Source organism: Amblyraja radiata, chromosome 43 (genome assembly GCF_010909765.2).
Source record: "Amblyraja radiata isolate CabotCenter1 chromosome 43, sAmbRad1.1.pri, whole genome shotgun sequence".
NCBI lineage: Eukaryota > Metazoa > Chordata > Chondrichthyes > Rajiformes > Rajidae > Amblyraja > Amblyraja radiata.
Window position 1 is genome coordinate 11398427 of NC_045998.1, and position 19973 is coordinate 11418399.

The 19973-nt window shown below is 47.1% G+C and overlaps 1 protein-coding gene across 9 annotated transcripts in view; it reads right to left on the reverse strand.

Moving 5' to 3' along the window:
• Nucleotides 1-19973, reverse strand: part of LOC116968056 (arf-GAP domain and FG repeat-containing protein 1-like) — a 94780-nt gene that overhangs the window by 64823 nt on the left and 9984 nt on the right. For all 9 annotated transcript variants that reach the window (XM_033014677.1, XM_033014680.1, XM_033014682.1 and 6 more), the window contains one exon: nucleotides 524-617. In XM_033014677.1, coding sequence (XP_032870568.1) covers nucleotides 524-617 — 94 coding nt within the window. The remainder of the gene's footprint in view (nucleotides 1-523; nucleotides 618-19973) is intronic.

Genomic DNA, 19973 nt, shown 5'->3' on the forward strand with positions numbered 1-19973 from the left:
TTCAAGAAGCCACCCTAGCTCATACTTTTGTCCGGGTGCACCGGTTTCCTCCCACACTCCAAAGACGTTCAGGTTTGTAGGCTAATTGGCTTGGTTTAATTGTAAATTGTCCCTAGTGTGAGTAGGAAAGTGTCAGTATGCGGGGATCGCTGTTCGGCGTGGACTCGGTGGGCCGAAGGGCCTTTTTCCGCGCTGTATCTCTAAACTAAATATTGCCAGGATGAAAAGAGCACCTCGCTTGCCAACCGTGTGTCCCAACCGCAAAGTCCTGCCCTTGATTAATGTCTGGCAAAGAGTCGGGACAACGGGAATTTCTTCCTGCTTGGTGCAGGAGGACTGATTACTCCTGATCGCACTGCAAACCTTGGCACTGTACAGCAGTTCGCCCAGGCTGGGAAGATTTCCAGCAAGTGTGTCAGACCCATTACATGCTCCTGCTTTTAATGGACCCAACTTTACGGCCTCCCCCTCCCCCAGCCATGCCAGACGACGGCTGAGAACTCCCACCGCGCTCCACACTCACCTCATTGCCATGCGACTGAAGGAATTCAATTTCCTGTTCAGTAAAGGTTGTCATGGAGATGGACTTCACTCGGTGAGGGGGGTTGAGGCCTCTCCTACGAACAGGAGGAAAAGAAGACTTGAGAAATGAATTACACAATCAACTCACGGGAGAAAAGGTCAGCTGTTCCCACGAGTTTGGAAAATCACCTCCCAACACATTTTTGAATCCTCGCCGTCCAATGCTTGCTAACTTTCCCCACTCTCAACCTCTAGTTTAGTTCAGAGATACAGCGTGGAAACAGGCCCATCAGCCCACCGAATCCGATACCCACACATTAACACTATCTACACACATTAGGGAAAAGTTAAAATTGTACAGCCAATTAGCCTACAAACGCAGACATCATCGGAGTGTGGGAGGAAGCCAGAGATCCCGGAGAAAACCGACACAGGTCACGGGGAGAACATACAAACTCAGTACAGACCAGTAGTCAGGATCGAACCCGGGTCTCTGGAGCTGTGAGGCAGCAGCTCTACCGTGCTGTAACCTGTTCACCAGTTTACATTTAAATGCTATTGTGGAGGAAGGAACTGCAGATGCTGGTTTACACTGAAGATAGAAACTAAATCTTCCGTCTGAAGGGTCGATACCCGAAACTTCATCTATTCTTATTCTCCTGAGATGCTGCCTGACCTGCTAAATCCTATTCTTGTTCATTCTCCCGACACTGTTGGTGGTGAAAACAGAAACAAAGTGCTGGAGTAACTCAGTCAGCATCTCTGGTGAATGTGAATAGGTAACTTTTCGGGACCCACTACAATCAGTCTAAAGAAATGTTGTCTATCCATATTTAGTTTGGTGCAGAGATGTAGCATGGCGACAGGCCCTTAGGCCCGCCGAGTCCAAGCCAAACATCAATCACCCGTACAATTGCTCTATTTCACACACTAGAGACAATTTACAGAAGCCAATTAACCTACAAAGTTGCACGTCTTTGGAATGTGGGAGGAAACCAGAGCACCAGGAGAAAACCCACGCAGTCACGGGGAGAACGTGCAAACACCGCACAGACAGCACACGTGGTCGGGATCAAACCCGGGTCTCTGGCGCTGTAAGGCTGCAACTCTACCGCTGCGCTACTGTGCCGCCACTTTCTCCAGAGATGCTGCCTAACCCGTTGAGTTACTCCAGCACTTTGTGTCTTCTTTTGTAAGCCAGCATCTGCAGTTCCATGTACCTACTGTTGCTGGTCAGATGATCTGTGCCCTCTGCAACGACCCGAAATGTCGCCTATTTCCTTTGCTCCATGGACGCTGCCTCACCCGCTGAGTTTCTCCAGCATTTTTGTCTACCTGCCATTTTATTAATATCCCTCACAGCCCGGGGCCAGTCATCAGCACCTCTCCCTCAAACAATTGCCAGTCACACATCATCTGGTTGTTTTACACTGCAGTGTGTGAGGTCTTGATGTGCCCAATTACGCTGACGTTTTTTAAAACAACAGTTTGGAAGTACTTCTGCAGCTGGTTCTGGGATAACAAAAGATATATAAAAGCACATTTGTTCAGCTTTTTTTCTTTCTGAAGAATAGAAGAAAGAGGAAATGTTTTAAATGAGTCCAGACCATCAAAATTCCTGACAAAACACACCCAAGATGTTTTGGAAGGAACTGTAGATGCTGGTTTACATTGAAGATAGATACAAAATGCTGGAGTAATTCAGCAGGACAGGCAGCGTCTCTGGAGAGAAGGAATGGGTGATGTTTCGGGTTAAGACTAAAGAAGGGTCTCGACCCAAAACGTCACCCATTCCTTCTTCATAAGTTCATAAGTGATAGGAGCACATTTAGGTCATTCAGCCCATCAAGTCCACTCCGCCATTCAATTGTGGCTGATTCATCTCTACCTCCTAACCTCATTCTCCTGCCTTCTCCCCATAACCCCTGACACCCGTACTAATCCGTACTAATACTAATCCATACTAATTCGTTCTTTCCAGAGATGCTGCCTGTCCCACTGAGTTACTCCAGCATTGTGTGGCTACACCCAAGATATACACTTGTACTTTGTGTTTAAGAAGGAACTGTAGTTGCTGGAAAATCAAAGGTAGACAAAAGTGCTGGAGAAACTCAGCGGGTGCAGCAGCATCTATGGAGTGAAGGAAATAGGCAACGTTTCGGGCAGTCAGCGGAAATATTATGCATAATTCCAATGCATCCGGTGTCCAGATACATGATAAAGGGAATGACATTTACAGCAAGTTAAATTCCGATCAAAGATAGTCTGAGTGTTTAAGAAAGACTGCAGATGCTGGAAAATGCTGGAGAAACCCAGCGGGTGAGGCAGCATCTATGGAACGAAGGAATAGGTAGATAGCAACTCAGGGCCATTCTCTAGTTATTGATAGGATGATTCAGTTGCCTGGGAAGAAACTGTCCCTGAATCTGGAGATAGACACAAAAAACTGGAGTAGACAGCATCTCTGGGGAAAATAAATAGGTGACGTTTCGAGTCAAGGTCCACCTTCAGACTGAGTCAGGGGAAAGGGAAACGAGAAATACCGACGACGGTGATGTAGAGATTCTAGAACAAAAGAATGAAAGATATGCAAAAAAGTAATGATGATAAAGGGAACAGGCCATTGTTAGTGTGGCCTAGGTGAGAACGATGAGACTCAACAAGACAATTTTGTTGAGTCTGAAGAAGGGTTTCGGCCCGAAACGTTGCCCATTTCCTTCGCTCCATAGCTGCTGCTGCACCCGCTGAGTTTCTCCAGCAATTTTGTGTACCTTCGATCTTCCAGCATCTGCAGTTCCTTTTTGAAGACAATTTTGAAGCTGGTAAACAAAAAATGCTGGAGAAACTCAGCGGGTGAGGCAGCATCTGTGGAGAGAAGGAATTGGCGATGTTTCAGGTCGAGACCCTTCTTCAGACTGATGTCAGGGGGAGGAAGAAAGGAAGTAGGCGGAGACAGTAGGACGTGGGAGAACTGGGAAGGAGGGAGAAAGCAAGAGCTAACTAATATTTGGAGGGATGGAGAAAGAGGGAGGTTGTGTGCTTTCACACCAGTGTCTCTTGCCTAATGGGAGAGGGGAGATGAGGAGTGTCCGGGGGAAAACTCGTCCTTGATTATGCTGCTGGCCTTGCAGAGGCAGCGTGAGGGATAAATGGAGTCAAGGAAAGGGAGGTTGGTTAATGAGATGTGTGTAAGAAGGAACTGCAGATGCTGGCTTAAACCGAAGATAGACACAAAAAGCTGTAGGAACTCAGCGGGACAGGCAGCATCTATGGAGAGAAGGAATGGGTGACGTTTCGGGTTGAGACCCTTCTTTAGAAAGAATCACCGAAGAAGGGTCTTGACCCGAAACGTCATCCATTCCTTCTCTCCAGAGATGCTGCCTGTTACTCCAGCTTTTTGTGTCTATCTTTTGTTTGTGAGATAGTCTGGGCTGCGTTCACAATTCTATGCAATTTCTTGCGGTCTTGGATGGAGATGTTCCCAATCCATGCTGGGATGCATCCCGATAAAATGCTTTCTTCGGCGCATCTGTAGAGTTTGGTGAGAGTTGTTGGGGGGATGCCAAACTTCCCTACCTCTAGTGTGAAACTGCTAAAACTGTGCCAAGCTAGCACATCATTAATATTCCTGTCTTCTAAAGTGATGAAGAACGGCTGTCTGCTGGATTAAAGTACTGCGCAAATCAAAATCAATGGTTTCTGCGCCAGGAAATGGCGGGGAACGTCGATCCTCGGTATCTTCCAACTCAGCCACTCGACAGAACCGAGACTGGGAGAGAGGGTGGAGAGATTGAAACCAGGCACAGGCGAGGTTTCTCCTGCAAATGGATTAAGCATGTGTTCAACGCATGGCCAAAAGACATTTCCTGCATCCTTCAAGAAACACAAACCTTGGCAAGGGGAGGCAAGGTCGTGAACAACAAGATAATAAATGAGTTTCCCCAACCTCCCACCCATCCACAGGGGATTTAAGCATTGTTCAGAGGAAGCTAGAAGGGGTAGAATACATGATGTAATAAGAATAAGCTGCAGATGCTGGCTTGTACCAAAGACAGACACAAAATGCTGGAGTAACTCAGCAAGTCAGGCAGCATCTCTGCATATGATGGGTGACATCTGTAGAAGGATCCTGACACGAAACGCCACCTATCTATTTTCTCCAGAGATGCTGCCTTGGCCATAATCAAGGACCAGTCTCACTCCCTCCTCTCTCCTCTTCCCATCAGGCAAGAGGCACAGAAGTGTGAAAACGCATACCTCCAGATTGAGAGCCAGTTTCTTCCCAGCTGTTATTAGGCAACTGAACCATCCTGCCAACAACTAGAGAGTAGTCCTGAGCTATTATCTACCTCATTGAAGATCCTCGGATTATCTTTGATCGGACTTTACCTTGCATTAAACTTTATTCCCTTTATCATGCATCTACACTGTGGACGGCTTGATTGTAATCATGCATAGTCCTTCCGCTGACTGATTAGCACGCAACTAAAAAGCTTTTCGCTGTACCACAGTACACGTGGCAATAAACCTGACCGCTGAGTTGCTCCAGCACCTTGTGTCCTCCTTTCGATTGGCATATATCATCTGCAATCTGAGAGTGGATCATCAGCAACATTGTCGTAAATCTTCTCTTCACCCTTTCCTTCTGAGCAACATCTTTCCTATCGCAGGGCGACTAAAACAGAACACAAAATGGCATTGACCCAATCTATTCCCCTCATGATTTAATAAGATCACCCCTCATCCTTCTGCACTCCAAGGATTAAAGTCCTAGCCTGCTCAACCTCTCCCTATAGCTCAGCTCCTCGAGTCCTGGCAACATCATCGTCACCATTGCATCATTGTTGAACACTGTGTCCCTATTGATTTTGTCAGGAGAAAGATGTGGAGTTGGTCTGCTGAATGTCGGGATGTGTGCAGATGGGGTAAATTGTTCATTTATATATGATCCATGATTAAACCTGGACAAGGCTGTCTTCCCTTGGCTTGTTCCCCACGCTACATTTCCCTGGGTTGGGAAAAGCAGTCCACACTTTGTCCAGACTTTATCTCTCCAAAGAGATTCTGGCTTGGTGCATATCACCGTTATCTCCACACCAGCATGCCACACATTCAACTACCATTCCCGAGACTTCATTTGACCCAGGGTCGGGGAGTGTTGTGCTGTGATGCTGGGTTTTTTTGGATGAGATAACCTGCCTGCCCCCTGGACAGCAGCCAACTATCTAGATACGTTGCCTCCCTGTAACTGCACAGCGGTGGAGTTGCTGCCTTACAGCGCTAGAGAACCAGGTTAGATCCTGACTATGGTTGCTGTCTGTACGGTGTTTGTACGTTCTCCCCGTGGTCGCGTGGGTATTCTCCGGGTGCTCTGGTCTCTCACATTCCAAAGACGTGTGTATTTATAGGTTCAGTAAAAGGCTTCCGTAAATTGCCCTTAGTTGGTGGTCTGTGAAACTGAGATAACAGTTAATATCGAACTAGTGTATGTGTGATCGTTGGTCGACGCAGACTCGGTGGGCCAAATGTCCTGTTCCCATGCTGTATCTCTAAACTTAACGTTCAGATGATTTTGAAAGTTTATCTACTGAGCTGTTCAATTTTAGTTTAGTTTAGAGATACAGCGTGGAAACCGTCCCTTCAGTCCACTGAGTCCGTGCCGACTATCGATCACCCGCTCGCATTAGTTCTATGTTATCCCACTTTCTCATCCACTCCCTATAAACCAGGGGGCAATTCACAGAGGGCCGATTAACCTACAAACCCGCACATTTATGGGTGTGAGAGGAAATCGGAGCACCTGAAGAAACCCCAAGTGGTTATAGGGAGAAACTCCTCGCACACGGACAGCACCTGAGGTCAGGATTCCCCCCCCCCCACCCCCCGAGTGTCTCGCACTGTGAGGCAGTGTAGTCTTGTTGGACTACAGTGGTCCTTCTGATGAACGTGCTCCCGGGCACTGTCAAGGAGCAGCTTGATTTGGAGGGGAACCTGCAGTTAATGGTATCCCCCGAGCTCCTGTTGGCCTCACAGACCACCCCCGAGGTCAGGATCGCACCAGCGCCAGAGACTCGGGTTTGATTCTAACCTCGGGTGCTGTCTGTATGGAATTTGCATATGTTCACCTATCCACAACCCCAACAACACTGCTTATTGTTTGGTAGACAAAAGTGCTGGAGAAACTCAGCAGGTGAGGCAGCATCGATGGAGCGAAGGAAACAGGCAACGTTTCGGGCCGAAACCCTTCTTCAGAGTGATGTAGGGTGGGGGGCGGGGAGAAGAAAGGAGAAAGGAAGAGGAGGAGCCAGAGGGCTGAGGGAGAGCTGAGAAGGGGAGGAGACAGTAAGGGCTACCGGAAATTGGAGAAGTCAATGTTCATGTCGCTAGGGTGCAGACTGCCCAAGCGGAATATGAGGTGCTGCTCCTCCAATTTCCGGTGGTGCTCACTCTGGCCATGGAGGAGGCCCAGGACAGAAAGGATGAGAGGGGGAGTTGAAGTGCCGAGCCACAGGGAGATCAGGTTGGTTAATGCGGACTGAGAGGAGATGTTGGGCGAAATGATCGTTAAGCCTGCGCTTGGTCTCACCAATGTAGATCAGCTGACATCTAGAGCAGCGGATGCAATAGATGAGGTTGGAGGTGATTTTTTGTTCTGCTGTGGGATTTTCCTGACTGACTTGTTGATGGTTCTCAAGTGAACGCTCTCTTTTGGGTACAATGACCTCTGAGGCCTCCCGAGGCTCTTGGCAGGTGTGGCGTAACTTGAAATTCTGTTATTTACGGATAAACTTGCTTTCCTTCCAGCAACAGGTCTGGCTCAGTGCAGACCCTGACAGTGAGAAAGTGCCTTTTGTCATCTGAATTTGTCCTTTCATTGAACCAGCAGACCCCACATGCACCCCACACCACCCAAATTGTGTTCAAGTCAGGTTGGTGTTTAGGAGGCTTTTGGACACGCAGGGTATGGGGAGAAGGCGGTATAGGTAAACGAGCAAATTCCACACAGACAGCCCTGAGATCAGGATTGAACCTGGGTCTCTGGCCTGACCCGCTGAGTTTCTCCAGCACTTTGTGCAGTTTTTTTAATAAATCAACAACTGCAGTCCCTCATTCCTACCTTCTTCTATACAGCGTTATTACAGATCTCTTTATAACTAAATTTGGTTGTAGCGGTCGAAATCTGTAGTAACTGAGGCATCTGTTCGTATCAGGAACAAAGGACAGCGTTTGAAATAAACTTACAGTACGTTAACATATTTTATATTTTTAAAGTATTATATATTTTGTGACCTTTCCTGCTTATTGCCTTGTTTAGTGTGTTTATTTGCTGATTTTCCAATACTGTACATGCTACCAACAACTAGAGATCAATCTTGTGCTACTATCTACCTCATTGGAGACCCTTGGACTATCTTTGATTTGACTTTATCTTGCACTAAACGCAATTCCCTTTATCGTGTATCTGTACACTGTGGTCGGTTCGATTGTAATTATGTATTGTCCTTCCGCTGACTGTCCTTCCGCTCTGCACAGTACCTCAGTACACGTGACAATAAACTAAACTCAAACTAATTTCCCCCCCCTTTACTAGGCTACAGTGGATATTCGGCGATAACGGACTCCATTCCCCCTCCCTATGGTCCATTATAACAAGAGTTAACTGTACTGTTCTATATTGGGAGTGGGGGGGGGGGGGGGGGGGGGGGGGGGGGGTTGAACCTGTGAATTAAGTATTAACAAGTTGGAGGAGCAGAGAGGGGTTTAGGATAGGGGTTTGCTCTTCAAATGAGCCAGATTAAATATCTTGACTCAAAAGGTCTTTGTCGGTGACGTCTTGTGGTGTACGGTTCTCTGGCTTTGCTCATTTAGAAATAAAGGGTGTACTTCCTGTTCCGGCCGATCTTTTACAGAAGCATTACTGTGGTACTGAGTTTGACCATTTACAGACAATTAGAAGACATTCTGCATGGTGCACTGTTACAGGGGACAATTACAGGGCATACCTTTATAGGAGATGAGGATGAATTCCTTTAGTCAGAGGGTGGTGGAATTCATTGCCACAGACAGCTGTGGAGACCGTTATTTGGTATTTTTAAGCTGGAGATTGATGGATTGATCAGTACGGGTGTCAGGAGCTATGAGGAGAAGGCAGGAGGATGGGGTTTTAGGGAAAGATAGATCAGCCACGATTAGATGATGGAGTTGGGCCGAATGGCCTCATTCTGCTCCTATCACTTATGAACATATGAACAAAGACAACGTGTGTTTTAAACACAAATTGCTGGAGTACCTCAGCCCTTCAGGCAGCATCTCTGGAGAGAAGGAATGAGTGACGTTTCAGGTCGAGACCCTTTTTCAGACTGAGTTTTTGTTTCGTAAGCCAGCATCTGCAGTTCCGTGCGTCCACTGACCTGTTCTACACTCCTGGTCCTTGTCCTCCCTTATTTCATGCCCGCACCTCTTTCCATCACTAAGTCGCCTAATTCTGCTCCTATGACGAATGAACTTATGAAATTACTCCAATGAAACTTCCAGGTAATGATGCTCGAAGCTTGCTAGAGGAAGTTCCCATCCACTGACTGCAAAAGGCAAAATTGCCGGAGGACACCAACGGCCACGCTTGGCCAGGCCGACCCTGCAACACCGCCAAGACAACTGACCTACATGGTCAGGTCAAGAACCTTGCACTTACAACTGGGACTTGAAAATGGAGCCAAAATGGCGACTCTGTACACTGTCTCAGTGTACTACTGATATAGATCTGTACTGTATCTGAGATGCTTATCTAATATGTATCTAAGTGCTTATGTATAGTGATACTTGCACTGAACTGCATACAAAAAATAATTTCACTGTACCTCGGTACAGGTGACACATAAAAGTACCTGTTATTGTTAATTGTTAATTGTAATTGTTTCTGAAAGCACAGCTGCCTAAAACTGAATGCTCCAAGTCATGTTGTGAACTAGCTAATTCAACTATTGAGATAACACAGTGCACTGCAGACTTTGGTTGCAAGTATTTTTAGATTCAGCTGCACAGTGTATTCTTGTCTTGCCTGCACAGGTCAGCAGGGAACAATTAAAATCTAAATTCAAAAGAATCAGATATGGAAACTCTGTTGCAGTGTAGTCTCACTGTGCTGGTGCTCAGCTCTGCGGAAACCAGGGCTTACTTTGACCAGTTTAATTCACTAGGATGGTGGGTGTATGGAACGTGCTGCTAGAGGAGGTAGTTGAAGCAGGTACTATCGCAACGTTTATGAAACATTTAAGGGCCTGTCCCACTTACGCGAACTTTACAGGCGACTGGCGGCACCCGTCATAGGTCGACGAAATGTTCAACATGTTGAAAACTCAGCTGCGACCAGAAAGACGCTACGACCCTTTGGCGACCTCTCACAACCATAGGAGACCTCTCACGACCATACAGGCGACCCCTGGCAACATGTCGCGGGTGGCATCTCACAACCATAGAAGACATCTCACAACCATATGGTCGTGAGAGGTCTCCTATAGTCGTGAGAGGTCTCCAAAGAGTCGTAACGTCTTTCTGGTCGCCGGGTGCCGGCAGTCGCCTGTAAAGGTCGCGTAAGTGGGACAGGCCCTTAAGATAGGTACATGGACAGGACTGCTTTAGAGGGATATGGGTCAAATTCAGACAGGTGGGACTAGTGTTGTTCAGCGTGGGCAAGTTGGGTCGAATGGCCTGTTTCCATGCCCTACGACTACGAGGTGGATATTTGTAATAATAGCGGATTTATAGTGAACATCCACCGGAATAAGCTTGTGAAAGCCCTGGTTTCTTATAAAAGAAATTTCTAATATTGCTATTACGTGTATACAAGGTTCTTGTTCACAGCATAACATTTTATCCTCAACTGACACCAAAGGGTCTTGACCCAAAACGTCACCTATTCCTTCGCTCCATAGATGCTGCCTCACCCGCTGAGTTACTCCAGCATTTTTGTCTACCAAAGTGATAAAGTTATCTAGAAACAAGGAACTACAGATGCTGGTTAACAAAAAATGCTGGAGTAACTCAGTGGGGCAGGCAGCATCTGTGGAAAAACAAAGAACTGCAGATGCTACTTTACACAAAGGCACAATGTGCTGCGCTAACTCAACAGGTCAGGCAGCATCTCTGGAGAACATGGATAGGTGGTCTTTCAGGTTAGGACCGTTCTTCAGACTCATTGTGGGGAGAGGGAGGGGGGAAAGAAAGTTGGAAGGGGGGGGGGGGGTATGTGGGGAAAGAAGGGAGATGGGAGATCTAACAAGCCTTGGCGGATCGAGCACAAGTGTTTGGCGAAATGGTCACCAAGTCTACGCTTGGTCTTGCTGGAGATCAGGAAATATCGGGAACACCAGATGCAGTAGATGAGGTTAGAGGAGGTCCACGTCAACCTCTGTCTCTGTCGGGGTCCCTGGATGGGGGTGAAGGTGGAGATATAGGGACAGTGTTACATCTCCAGCGGTCGCAGGTGAAAGAACCTGGGGAGAGGGTAGCTTAGGTGGGAAGGGACGAGTGATCCAAGGAGTGCGGATGGAGCAATCTCTGCGGAAGGTGGAAAGAGATAGAGACAGGAAGATGTGACTGGTGGCGGGATCACACTGGAGATGATAGAAATGTCAGAGGATGTGTTGGCAGCGGAGGCTGGTGGGTTGAAGGCGAGACCGAGGGGGACTCTGTCTTTGTTCCATCTCAGGAGAGGGGGAATGCGAGCAGAACTACAGGACACGGAGGACACACGGGAGAGGTATCCACATATGTCGGCTGGGGAGGAAACCCTGTTTACTGAAGAACAAGGACATCTCGGATGTCCTAGCATGGAAGGTATCTTGGGAGAAGATGCGGCGGAGGTGGAGAGTAGGGGATAGCGTGTTTGAGAGAGGCAGGGTGGGAGGATGTGTAGTCCAGATAACTGTGGGAGTCGGTGGGTTTGTAGTAGATGTCAGTCGATAGTCGGTCTCCTGTGCTGCAGACAGATGGATCAGGAAAGGGGAGAGAGGTGTCAGAGATAGTCCAGGTGAATTTGAGAGCAGGGTGGAAATTAGTGGTAAAATGAATGAAATCAACAACTTACGGTGGACAAAAATGCTGGAGAAACTCAGCGGGTGAGGCAGCATCTATGGATGCTGAGTTTCTCCAGCATTTTTGTCCACCTTCGATTTTCCAGCATCTGCAGTTCCTTATTAAACAAGAAATCAACAACTTAATGTTCTCCAGAGATGCTGCCTGACCGGCTGAGATACTCCAGCACCTTTTGTCTTCATTTGTAAACAATGCACCTGCACTTCCTTGTTTCTACTCTGGCGACTTTCGATCGGCATACTTTATGTTCAATCAACATAAGAATTGAGAATTCCTGTCATATTTCAGGTACGACACAAGGGTCAAAAGGCAAAGCATGGATGTCATTGTGCACAAAGTTGTCAACACTAACCTGGAGTGAAAATGGACCAAATCTCTAAACCTTCCTTGCTCAATTAGGCCTTTAACTTGCCTTACAGCGAGATTTTAAGCCCCTAGCGGAGAGCCCACCACCCAGTTCAGCATTAGGCAACTCATAACTTAGTGCTCTCACTATAAACACCGTTTATAAATGATTGAATGTCCCTCTTGCTGCTTAGGCCTGAAGCTGAACAATAGCTCACAACGCAGCGATGTTGATTTCTCTAACTACAAGTAACCTTTGCATCCCCTCTCATTCTGTCCCTCCCCCATCCTAATTCTCGTACTCATTTTACTGTTGAGTCCCACTGTCTGTATTAACTCGTTATCACCTACCCCGCAGCCAAAAATGGAACATTATGGGCCCCACATTTCTGTGATTATCGTTGCCTTTTGCATATCTTCTGTTCATTTTGTCCTAAGTACCGTCTATATCTCTCGTTTCCTTTTCCCCATCAGTCTGAAGAAGGGTCTCAACCCGAAACGTCACCTATTCCTTCCCTCCAGAGATGCTGCCTGATCCGCTGAGAGACTCCAGATTTCTGTGTCTGTCCGGTTTAAACCAGCATCTGCAGTTCCTCCCTACGCAAGACAATAACCTTTGCTGCCACTCCAATCCAATCGCTAAAAGCAACTTCTCCTGCCTCTACCTGCACATCTTCCCTTGACTACCCATTCTCAGACACCTCCACGTAGCATTTGATTTCTCTCACTGCCATGGTCACCCCACTCCCACCCCCTATTCTCCACCATTTAAAACATGTTTAATTTCTAACTTTTCCTAGTTTTGATGCAAAGTCATCATCCTGAAACATTAAACATGGGTGGCACAGTGGTAGAGTTGCTGCCTCACAGCACCAGAGACCCGGGTTCGATCCTGACTACGAGTGCCGTCTGTATGGAGTTTGTACGTTCTCCCTGTGACCGCATGAGTTTTCTCCGGGTGCTCCGGTTTCCTCCCACGCTCCAAAGGTTTGTAGGCTAATTGGCTTGGTATAATTGTAAATTGTCCCTAGTGTGTGTGTAGGATAATGTAAGTATGCGGGGATTGCTGGTCAGCGCAGAAAGGATGTTTCCGCGTTGTAATTGAATGGCAGTATCATCAAGGACTCACACCATCCTGGCCACACACTCATCTCCCCGCTACCTTCAGGTAGAAGGTACAGGAGCCTGAAGACTGCAACGACCAGGTTCAGGAATTGCTACTTCCCCACAGCCATCAGGCTATTAAACTTGGCTCGGACAAAACTCTTAACATTAATAGCCCATTATCTGTTTATTTGCACTTTATCTGCTTATTTATTGATGTGTGTATATATTTATATCATGGTATATGGACACACTGATCTGCTCTGTATTCATGCCTACTATGTTCTGTTGTGCTGAAGCAAAGCAAGAATGTCATTGTCCTATCAGGGACACATGACAATAAACTCTCTTGAATCTTGAATCTCTAAAATAAAATAAACTTTAGAGATACAGAATGCAAACAGGCCCTTCGGCCCACTGTGTCCGCACTGACCAGCAATCACCTGCATGCTAGTTCTATCCTACACACTTGGGACAATTTATGAAAACCAATTAACCTGCACGTCCTTGGAATGTGGGAGGAAACCGGAGCACCCAGAGAAAACTCACGGAGTCACAGGGAGAACGCACCCTATCTCCGTATAGACAGCACTTGCAGTCTGGATTGAACCCGGATCTCTGGCACCAAGGCAACAACTCTACCACTGCACCGTTGAGATAGATCCAGGTTCATGGAAACTGCTGCTTATGCCCCTGTCCCACTTAGGAAATCTGAACGGAAACCTCAAGAGACTTTGCGCCCCACCCAAGGTTTCCGTGCGGTTGCCGGAGGTTGCAGGTAGTGGAAGCAGGGAGGGAGACTGACAAAAACCTCTGGGAACCGCACGGAAACCTTGGGTGGGGCGCAAAGTCTCCAGAGGTTTCCGTTCAGGTTTCCTAAGTGGGACAGGGGCATTACTCAAACCACTGAGGTTTTATTTTGTGTAAAAAGGCAAAATTCAGGGCAGTTTTTTTTCCATTTGGGGCAGTTGATAACTGCAAAAGAGAGGGCAGAGAGAGAGAGAGAGAGAGAGAGAGGAGAGAGAGAGAGAGAGAGAGAGCAGGTACAGGGAGAGGCCTGCAATGTCAGAAGTGGAAGTAGGTAATTGAGAAATCACCGGCCAAGGTTGTGGTCTGGTTCAGGTTCAGGCAGTGAGGAACAAGAAACATATTTTGTTAAATGTAGCATTCCTATTACAAAATAGTGTGAAGATATGTGCAAGACATATACGAGATGGGGCAGTTTTTTCACAGTTTTTACAAAATCAAAGTGGTAGCGTTGGTAGTATGAACCAACCCAGGGGTATGAATGTGTCGGAAGGAACTGCAGATGCTGGTTTAAACCATAGATTGACACAAAAAGCTGGAGTAACTCAGTGGGACAGGCAGCATCTATAACCATATAACCATATAACTCTGGAGAGAAGGAATGGATGACGTTTCGGGTCGAGACCCTTCATCAGACTGAAGAAGAGTCTCGCCCCGAAAGGTCACCCATTCTGTCTCTCCAGAGATGCTGCCTGTTCTGCTGAGTTATTCCAGCTTTTGTGTCTACCAGTGGTAAGAATATGGATTTTCTCTAACTTCAAGTAACCCTTGCATTCCCTCTCTCTCTCTCTCTACATCCCTCCCCCAACCCAAGTTATACCAGCTTCAAAGTCCTCTTGTTGACTCATTGTCTGCACTCGTTCTCACCGTGACCACAGCTATCAATGGCCTGTTTCCTTTATTATCGTAACTTTTTTTGCAAATCATTCATGAATTTGTTCCATATCTCTCTACATCACCGTCTATATCTCTCATTTCCCTTTCCCCTGACTCTCAATCTGAAGAAGTGTCTCGACCGGAAACGTCACCTATTCCTTTTCTCCAGAGATGCTGCCTGACCCACTAAGTTGCTACAGCTTTTTGTATCTATCTACAGTAACAGGAAAGATATGCATAGCTTTATAAAATGTTGGTGAGGCCTCCTATGGAATATTCAGGTAAAGTTTGGTGGCCTTGATGTGGAAAGGATGTGATTGCATTGGAGAGGGCGTGAAGAGGATTCATATGTCATATGGCAGAATTAAGCCATTCGGCCCATCGAGTCTACTCTGTCATTCAGTCATTGCTGATCTTTCATTTCCTCTCCACCCCATTCTCCTGCCTTATCCTGTAATCTCTGACGCCCTTACTAATCAAGAATCTGTCCACCTCCATCTTAAAAACACCCAATGACTTGGTTTCCACAGCCGTCTGTGGCAATGAATTCGACTACCAGTTCCCTCAACTAGACTCACCTCTCTCAACTCATTTGTGTACCAACTTCCTGTTCCTAAACCTAACACCACCTGATTCAATATAAATTGTCCTTCAGCTTCCTTCAATAGTGTAAAGTCTCAGCTCCTGAACTTGATCATGCTATGTAATGGAATCGGGGAGAGGAATGCACAGTTGCATTGAATAGACTGGGGGGGTTAGATACAAATAGATTTATCATTCCCTGTAAAATTATATGCTGCCTGAACACAGTATTATACTGCCTGTGTAGGAAGGAACTGCAGATGCTGGTTTACACTGAAGATAGACACAAAGTGCTGGAGCAACTCGGAGGGACAGTCTGAAGAAGAGTCTCGACCCGAAATGTCATCCATTCCTTTGTTCCAGAGATGCTGCCTGTCCCGCTGAGTCGCTCCAGCATTTTGTGTCGATCTGCAGTATACCGCCTACACCTTTCCCTTGCCTGTTTATCATATCATCAATACTCCCTGTACTCCATACACACTCTGTGTGCTGTGCATATTGAGCATATTCTCCGGCACTTTGTTAACTGCACCACTGGTTTTGTTACTGTCACATGTTCCAAAATACACAACTGTTTGTGTGCTATCTAGTCAAATCTAACCTATTATTCTTATACTATTATTCATACACAAATCATATTTAAGTACAAAAGTATGATTTTGCCTATGTATAGTAAGGATTGATTGAACTGTGTGCAAAAAAAGGATTTCACTGTACCTAGGCCCATGTGACAATCGAGTATCACTGAACTATTAAATTATACTATACATGTGTACAATCAAGCCAAACAAAGTACAATCAGTCTGAAGAAGGGTTTCGGCCCGAAACGTTGCCTATTTCCTTCGCTCCATAGATGCTGCCGCACCCGCTGAGTTTCTCCAGCACTTTTGTCTACCTTCGATTTTCCAGCATCTGCAGTTCCTTCTTAAATACAACCAGTATTTTACTCATAGTAACAAAGTCATTGTACTCATAGGAACAAAGAACTGGAGATGCTGGTCATTGTACTCATAGGAACAAAGAACTGGAGATGCTGGTTTACAAAGTGTTGGTGTGACTCAGCGGGTTAGGCAGCATCCCTGGGGGACTGCAATAGGCGATGTCTATGGTTGTGACACTTCTTCAGACTGCTTCAGTGAGTAATTCTACTCACTCCTTGCACACTGCAATGCACGATTCCTCTACTCAGTAAACTGTATTTACTTTCACTGCTACTACTTGTTCACAGCATATAAACTCAAAACATTGGATATTAGGCACACTCCCTCTCCATATACTTATTGTGTACACATTATCTGTACTTCTCCGCCTACATTCTATCTTTGTCCTGCCCCCTTCCCTGACATCAGTCTGAAAAAGGGCCCCAATCCAAAACGTCACCCATTCCTTCTCTCCGGAGATGCTGCCTGTCCCGCTGAGTTACTCCAACATTTTGTGTCTACCTTCGAATTAAACCGGCATCTGCAGTTCATGCTTACACACTTCTCTGTACTTTCCATATACACACTCCTTGCATCTTGTATGATCCCTTCAAGCATCCTTTAGAATTTAGACATACAGCATGGAATCAGACCCTTTGGCCCACCGAGACCACTCCATCCAACACTCATCCAATACACAAGTACTATCCTACACACTAGGGGCAATTTACAGAAGTCAATTAACCTCGTTGGAGTGCAGGAGGAAACTGGAGCAGCCAGAGAAATCCCCACACGTTCACGGGGAGAAAGTACAAACCCCGTACAGACAGCACCCGTAGTCAAGATCAAACCTGGGTCACTGGTGCTGTAAGTCAGCAACTCTACCGCTGTGCCACTGTGCCACCCCAACTTCTGCATGCTTTGCACACATTCCTGCAAACCCTATGAAGCATTTGTACTCTTAGCCACGTGCCCTTCCTGTACAATGGTTACCCAGTGCCCTAATAATGCAAAAGCCATGCCTTGGATGTGACTACTAACCCCTCTCTCTCAGACAGCACCCGTAGTCAGGATCGAACCCACGTCACTGGTGCTGTAAGGGTGTAGACCGACCACTGCGCCACTGTGCTGCCCAAGTGTTTGTGTACATTGGGAAAGCCACTCCAAGCCATCACTGCAGCAGATGGGGGAATAGTGAAAACAATATCCCTTCACCAATCGTCCTCCACTGAAAAAGGGTACAGAGAGGATTTACGAGAATGTGGCCAGGACATAAGGGCCTGAGCTATAGGGAGTGATTGGGCAGGCTAGGACTCTATTCCTTGGAGCGCAGGATGAGGTGTACAAAATCATGAACGCACAAAGTCTCTTGCCCAGAGTAGAACCAGGGGGACATAGGTTTAAGGTAAAACATAGAAACATAGAAAATAGGTGCAGGAGTAGAGGCCATTTGGCCCTTCGAGCCTGCACCGCCATTCAACATGATCATGGCTGATCATCCAACTCAGTATCCTGTACCTGCCTTCTCTCCATACCCCCTGATCCCTTTAGCCACAAGGGCCACATCTAACTCCCTCTTAAATATAGCCAATGAACTGGCCTCAACTACTTTCTGTGGCAGAGAATTCCACAGATTCACCACTCTCTGTGTGAATTTTTTTTTCTCATTTCGTTCCTAAAAGACTTCCCCCTTATCCTTAAATTGTGACCCCTTGTTCTGGACTTCCCCAACATCGGAAACAATTTTTGATTTGATAATTTGATATAATTATCGTGTGTACCTCTTGCATCTAGCCTGTCCAACCCCTTAAGAGGGGAACCCCGTGAGAGGGAAAGATTTAAAAGGAACCAGAGGGGCAACTCTTTCCACACAGAGGGCGGTGGGTATATAGAACGCGTTGCCAGAGGCTGTAGTTGAGACAGGTAAATGTACACGGGTAAGAAAGATTTAGAGGGATACGGGGCTGAATGTAGGCAGGTGGGACAAGTTCAGATGGGGCATCTTGGTCGACATATGCATGTTGGGCCGAAGGGCCTGTTTCCATGTGGTAGAATTCTATGAATTACACTTCCCTCCGACAGTAAGGCTCCTGGAAAACATGGATCCCTCATCTTAGGAGTCACCTCTCAGGCAGGCAACAGTGCAAAATCATTCTGACTCAATAGGCATTCACGGGCCCAACACCAGACATGGTGGCGCAGTGGTAGAGTCGCTGCCTCACAGAGCCAGAGACCCAGGTTCAATCCCAACTACGGAGTTTGGATGTTCTCCCTGCGACAAAGAGTGCAGCTTTGTTGGTTAATTGGCCCGGTGCAAATTGCCCCTAGAGTGTAGGATTTGAAACTGGGTCAACATAGAACAAGCGTGAACAAGTGATTGGTGGTCAGCGTGGATTCAGTGGGCTAAAGGGCATGTTTCCATGCTGAAGCTCCATTCTGCAATAGTAAGAGATCATAAAGTTGACGAAGAGAAAGATTTGATGATGTGCTCAATGCCTCCGCTGATGAATTGCTGCCTCCCTCATGATCCTTGGTAGACCCTGGCTCAGAACCATTTAAAGCAGAGAGCTCAGTGTGGTATTGACAACCTTGATCTCTTGCATCAGGAATACACAGAACCCCTGTGGACACAGCAAAAGGCACACACGCACACACACGCACCTCTTCTCCCCTGTCACATCAGACAAGAGGTGCAGAAGTATGAAAACGCACAACTCCAGATTCAGGGAGTTTCTTCCCAGTTGTTATCAGGCAACTGAATCATCCCATCACAAACAAGAGAGCGGTCCTGAACTACTACCTACCTCATTGGAGACCCTCGGACCATTTTTTAATCAGACTTCAACCTTCCCCCATTACACACAGTGTGACACTCTGGTATACTCCTCACTCAGAGGTGGCACCATCAGAACCACCCTCCCCCAACACACAGAGTAAAACCCCCCGCCCCATCCCACAGTGTAGGTGGGCTCAAGTTGTTCACACTGTTACCCCCCCAACAGTCTCCCACACTGATTACTCACAGTATCCCTGAACAGGATGTACACACGAAGCTGCCCACGGTGATGTCGTTGTCGGTGGGCCCCACTCACACACTGTACCCCACACTGTACCCCCCAGTCCCCCACTGTGTCCCCCACACACTGTGTGACCCCACCACACTGTACTCCACTCCCCCACACTGTACCCCATATTGATCACTCACAGGATGCCGGAGCATGAGATACACACGAAGCTGCCCACGGTGATGTCAGTGTACGTGTGCCCCACACTGTACCCCACACACACTGTACCCCCCACACACTGTACCCCACACACACAAATTACCCACAGGATGCCGGAGCAGGAGGTACACACTGTGTACCCTACACACCTTGTATACCCTACACACACTGTGTATCCCACACACACTGTGTACCCCACACACACATTACTTACAATATCCCGGAGCAGGAGGTACACACAAAGCTGCCCACGGTGATGTCAGTGTACGTGGGCCCCACACACACACACTGCACCCCACACACACACTGTACCCCACACACTGTGTACCGCACACACACTGTGTACCCCACACACACTGTGTACCCCACACACACTATACCCCACACACACTGTACCCCACACACACACACTGTACCCCACACACACCCAGTACACCCACATTGTCCACTCACAATATCCCGGAGCAGGAGGTACACACGAAGCTACCCACGGTGATGT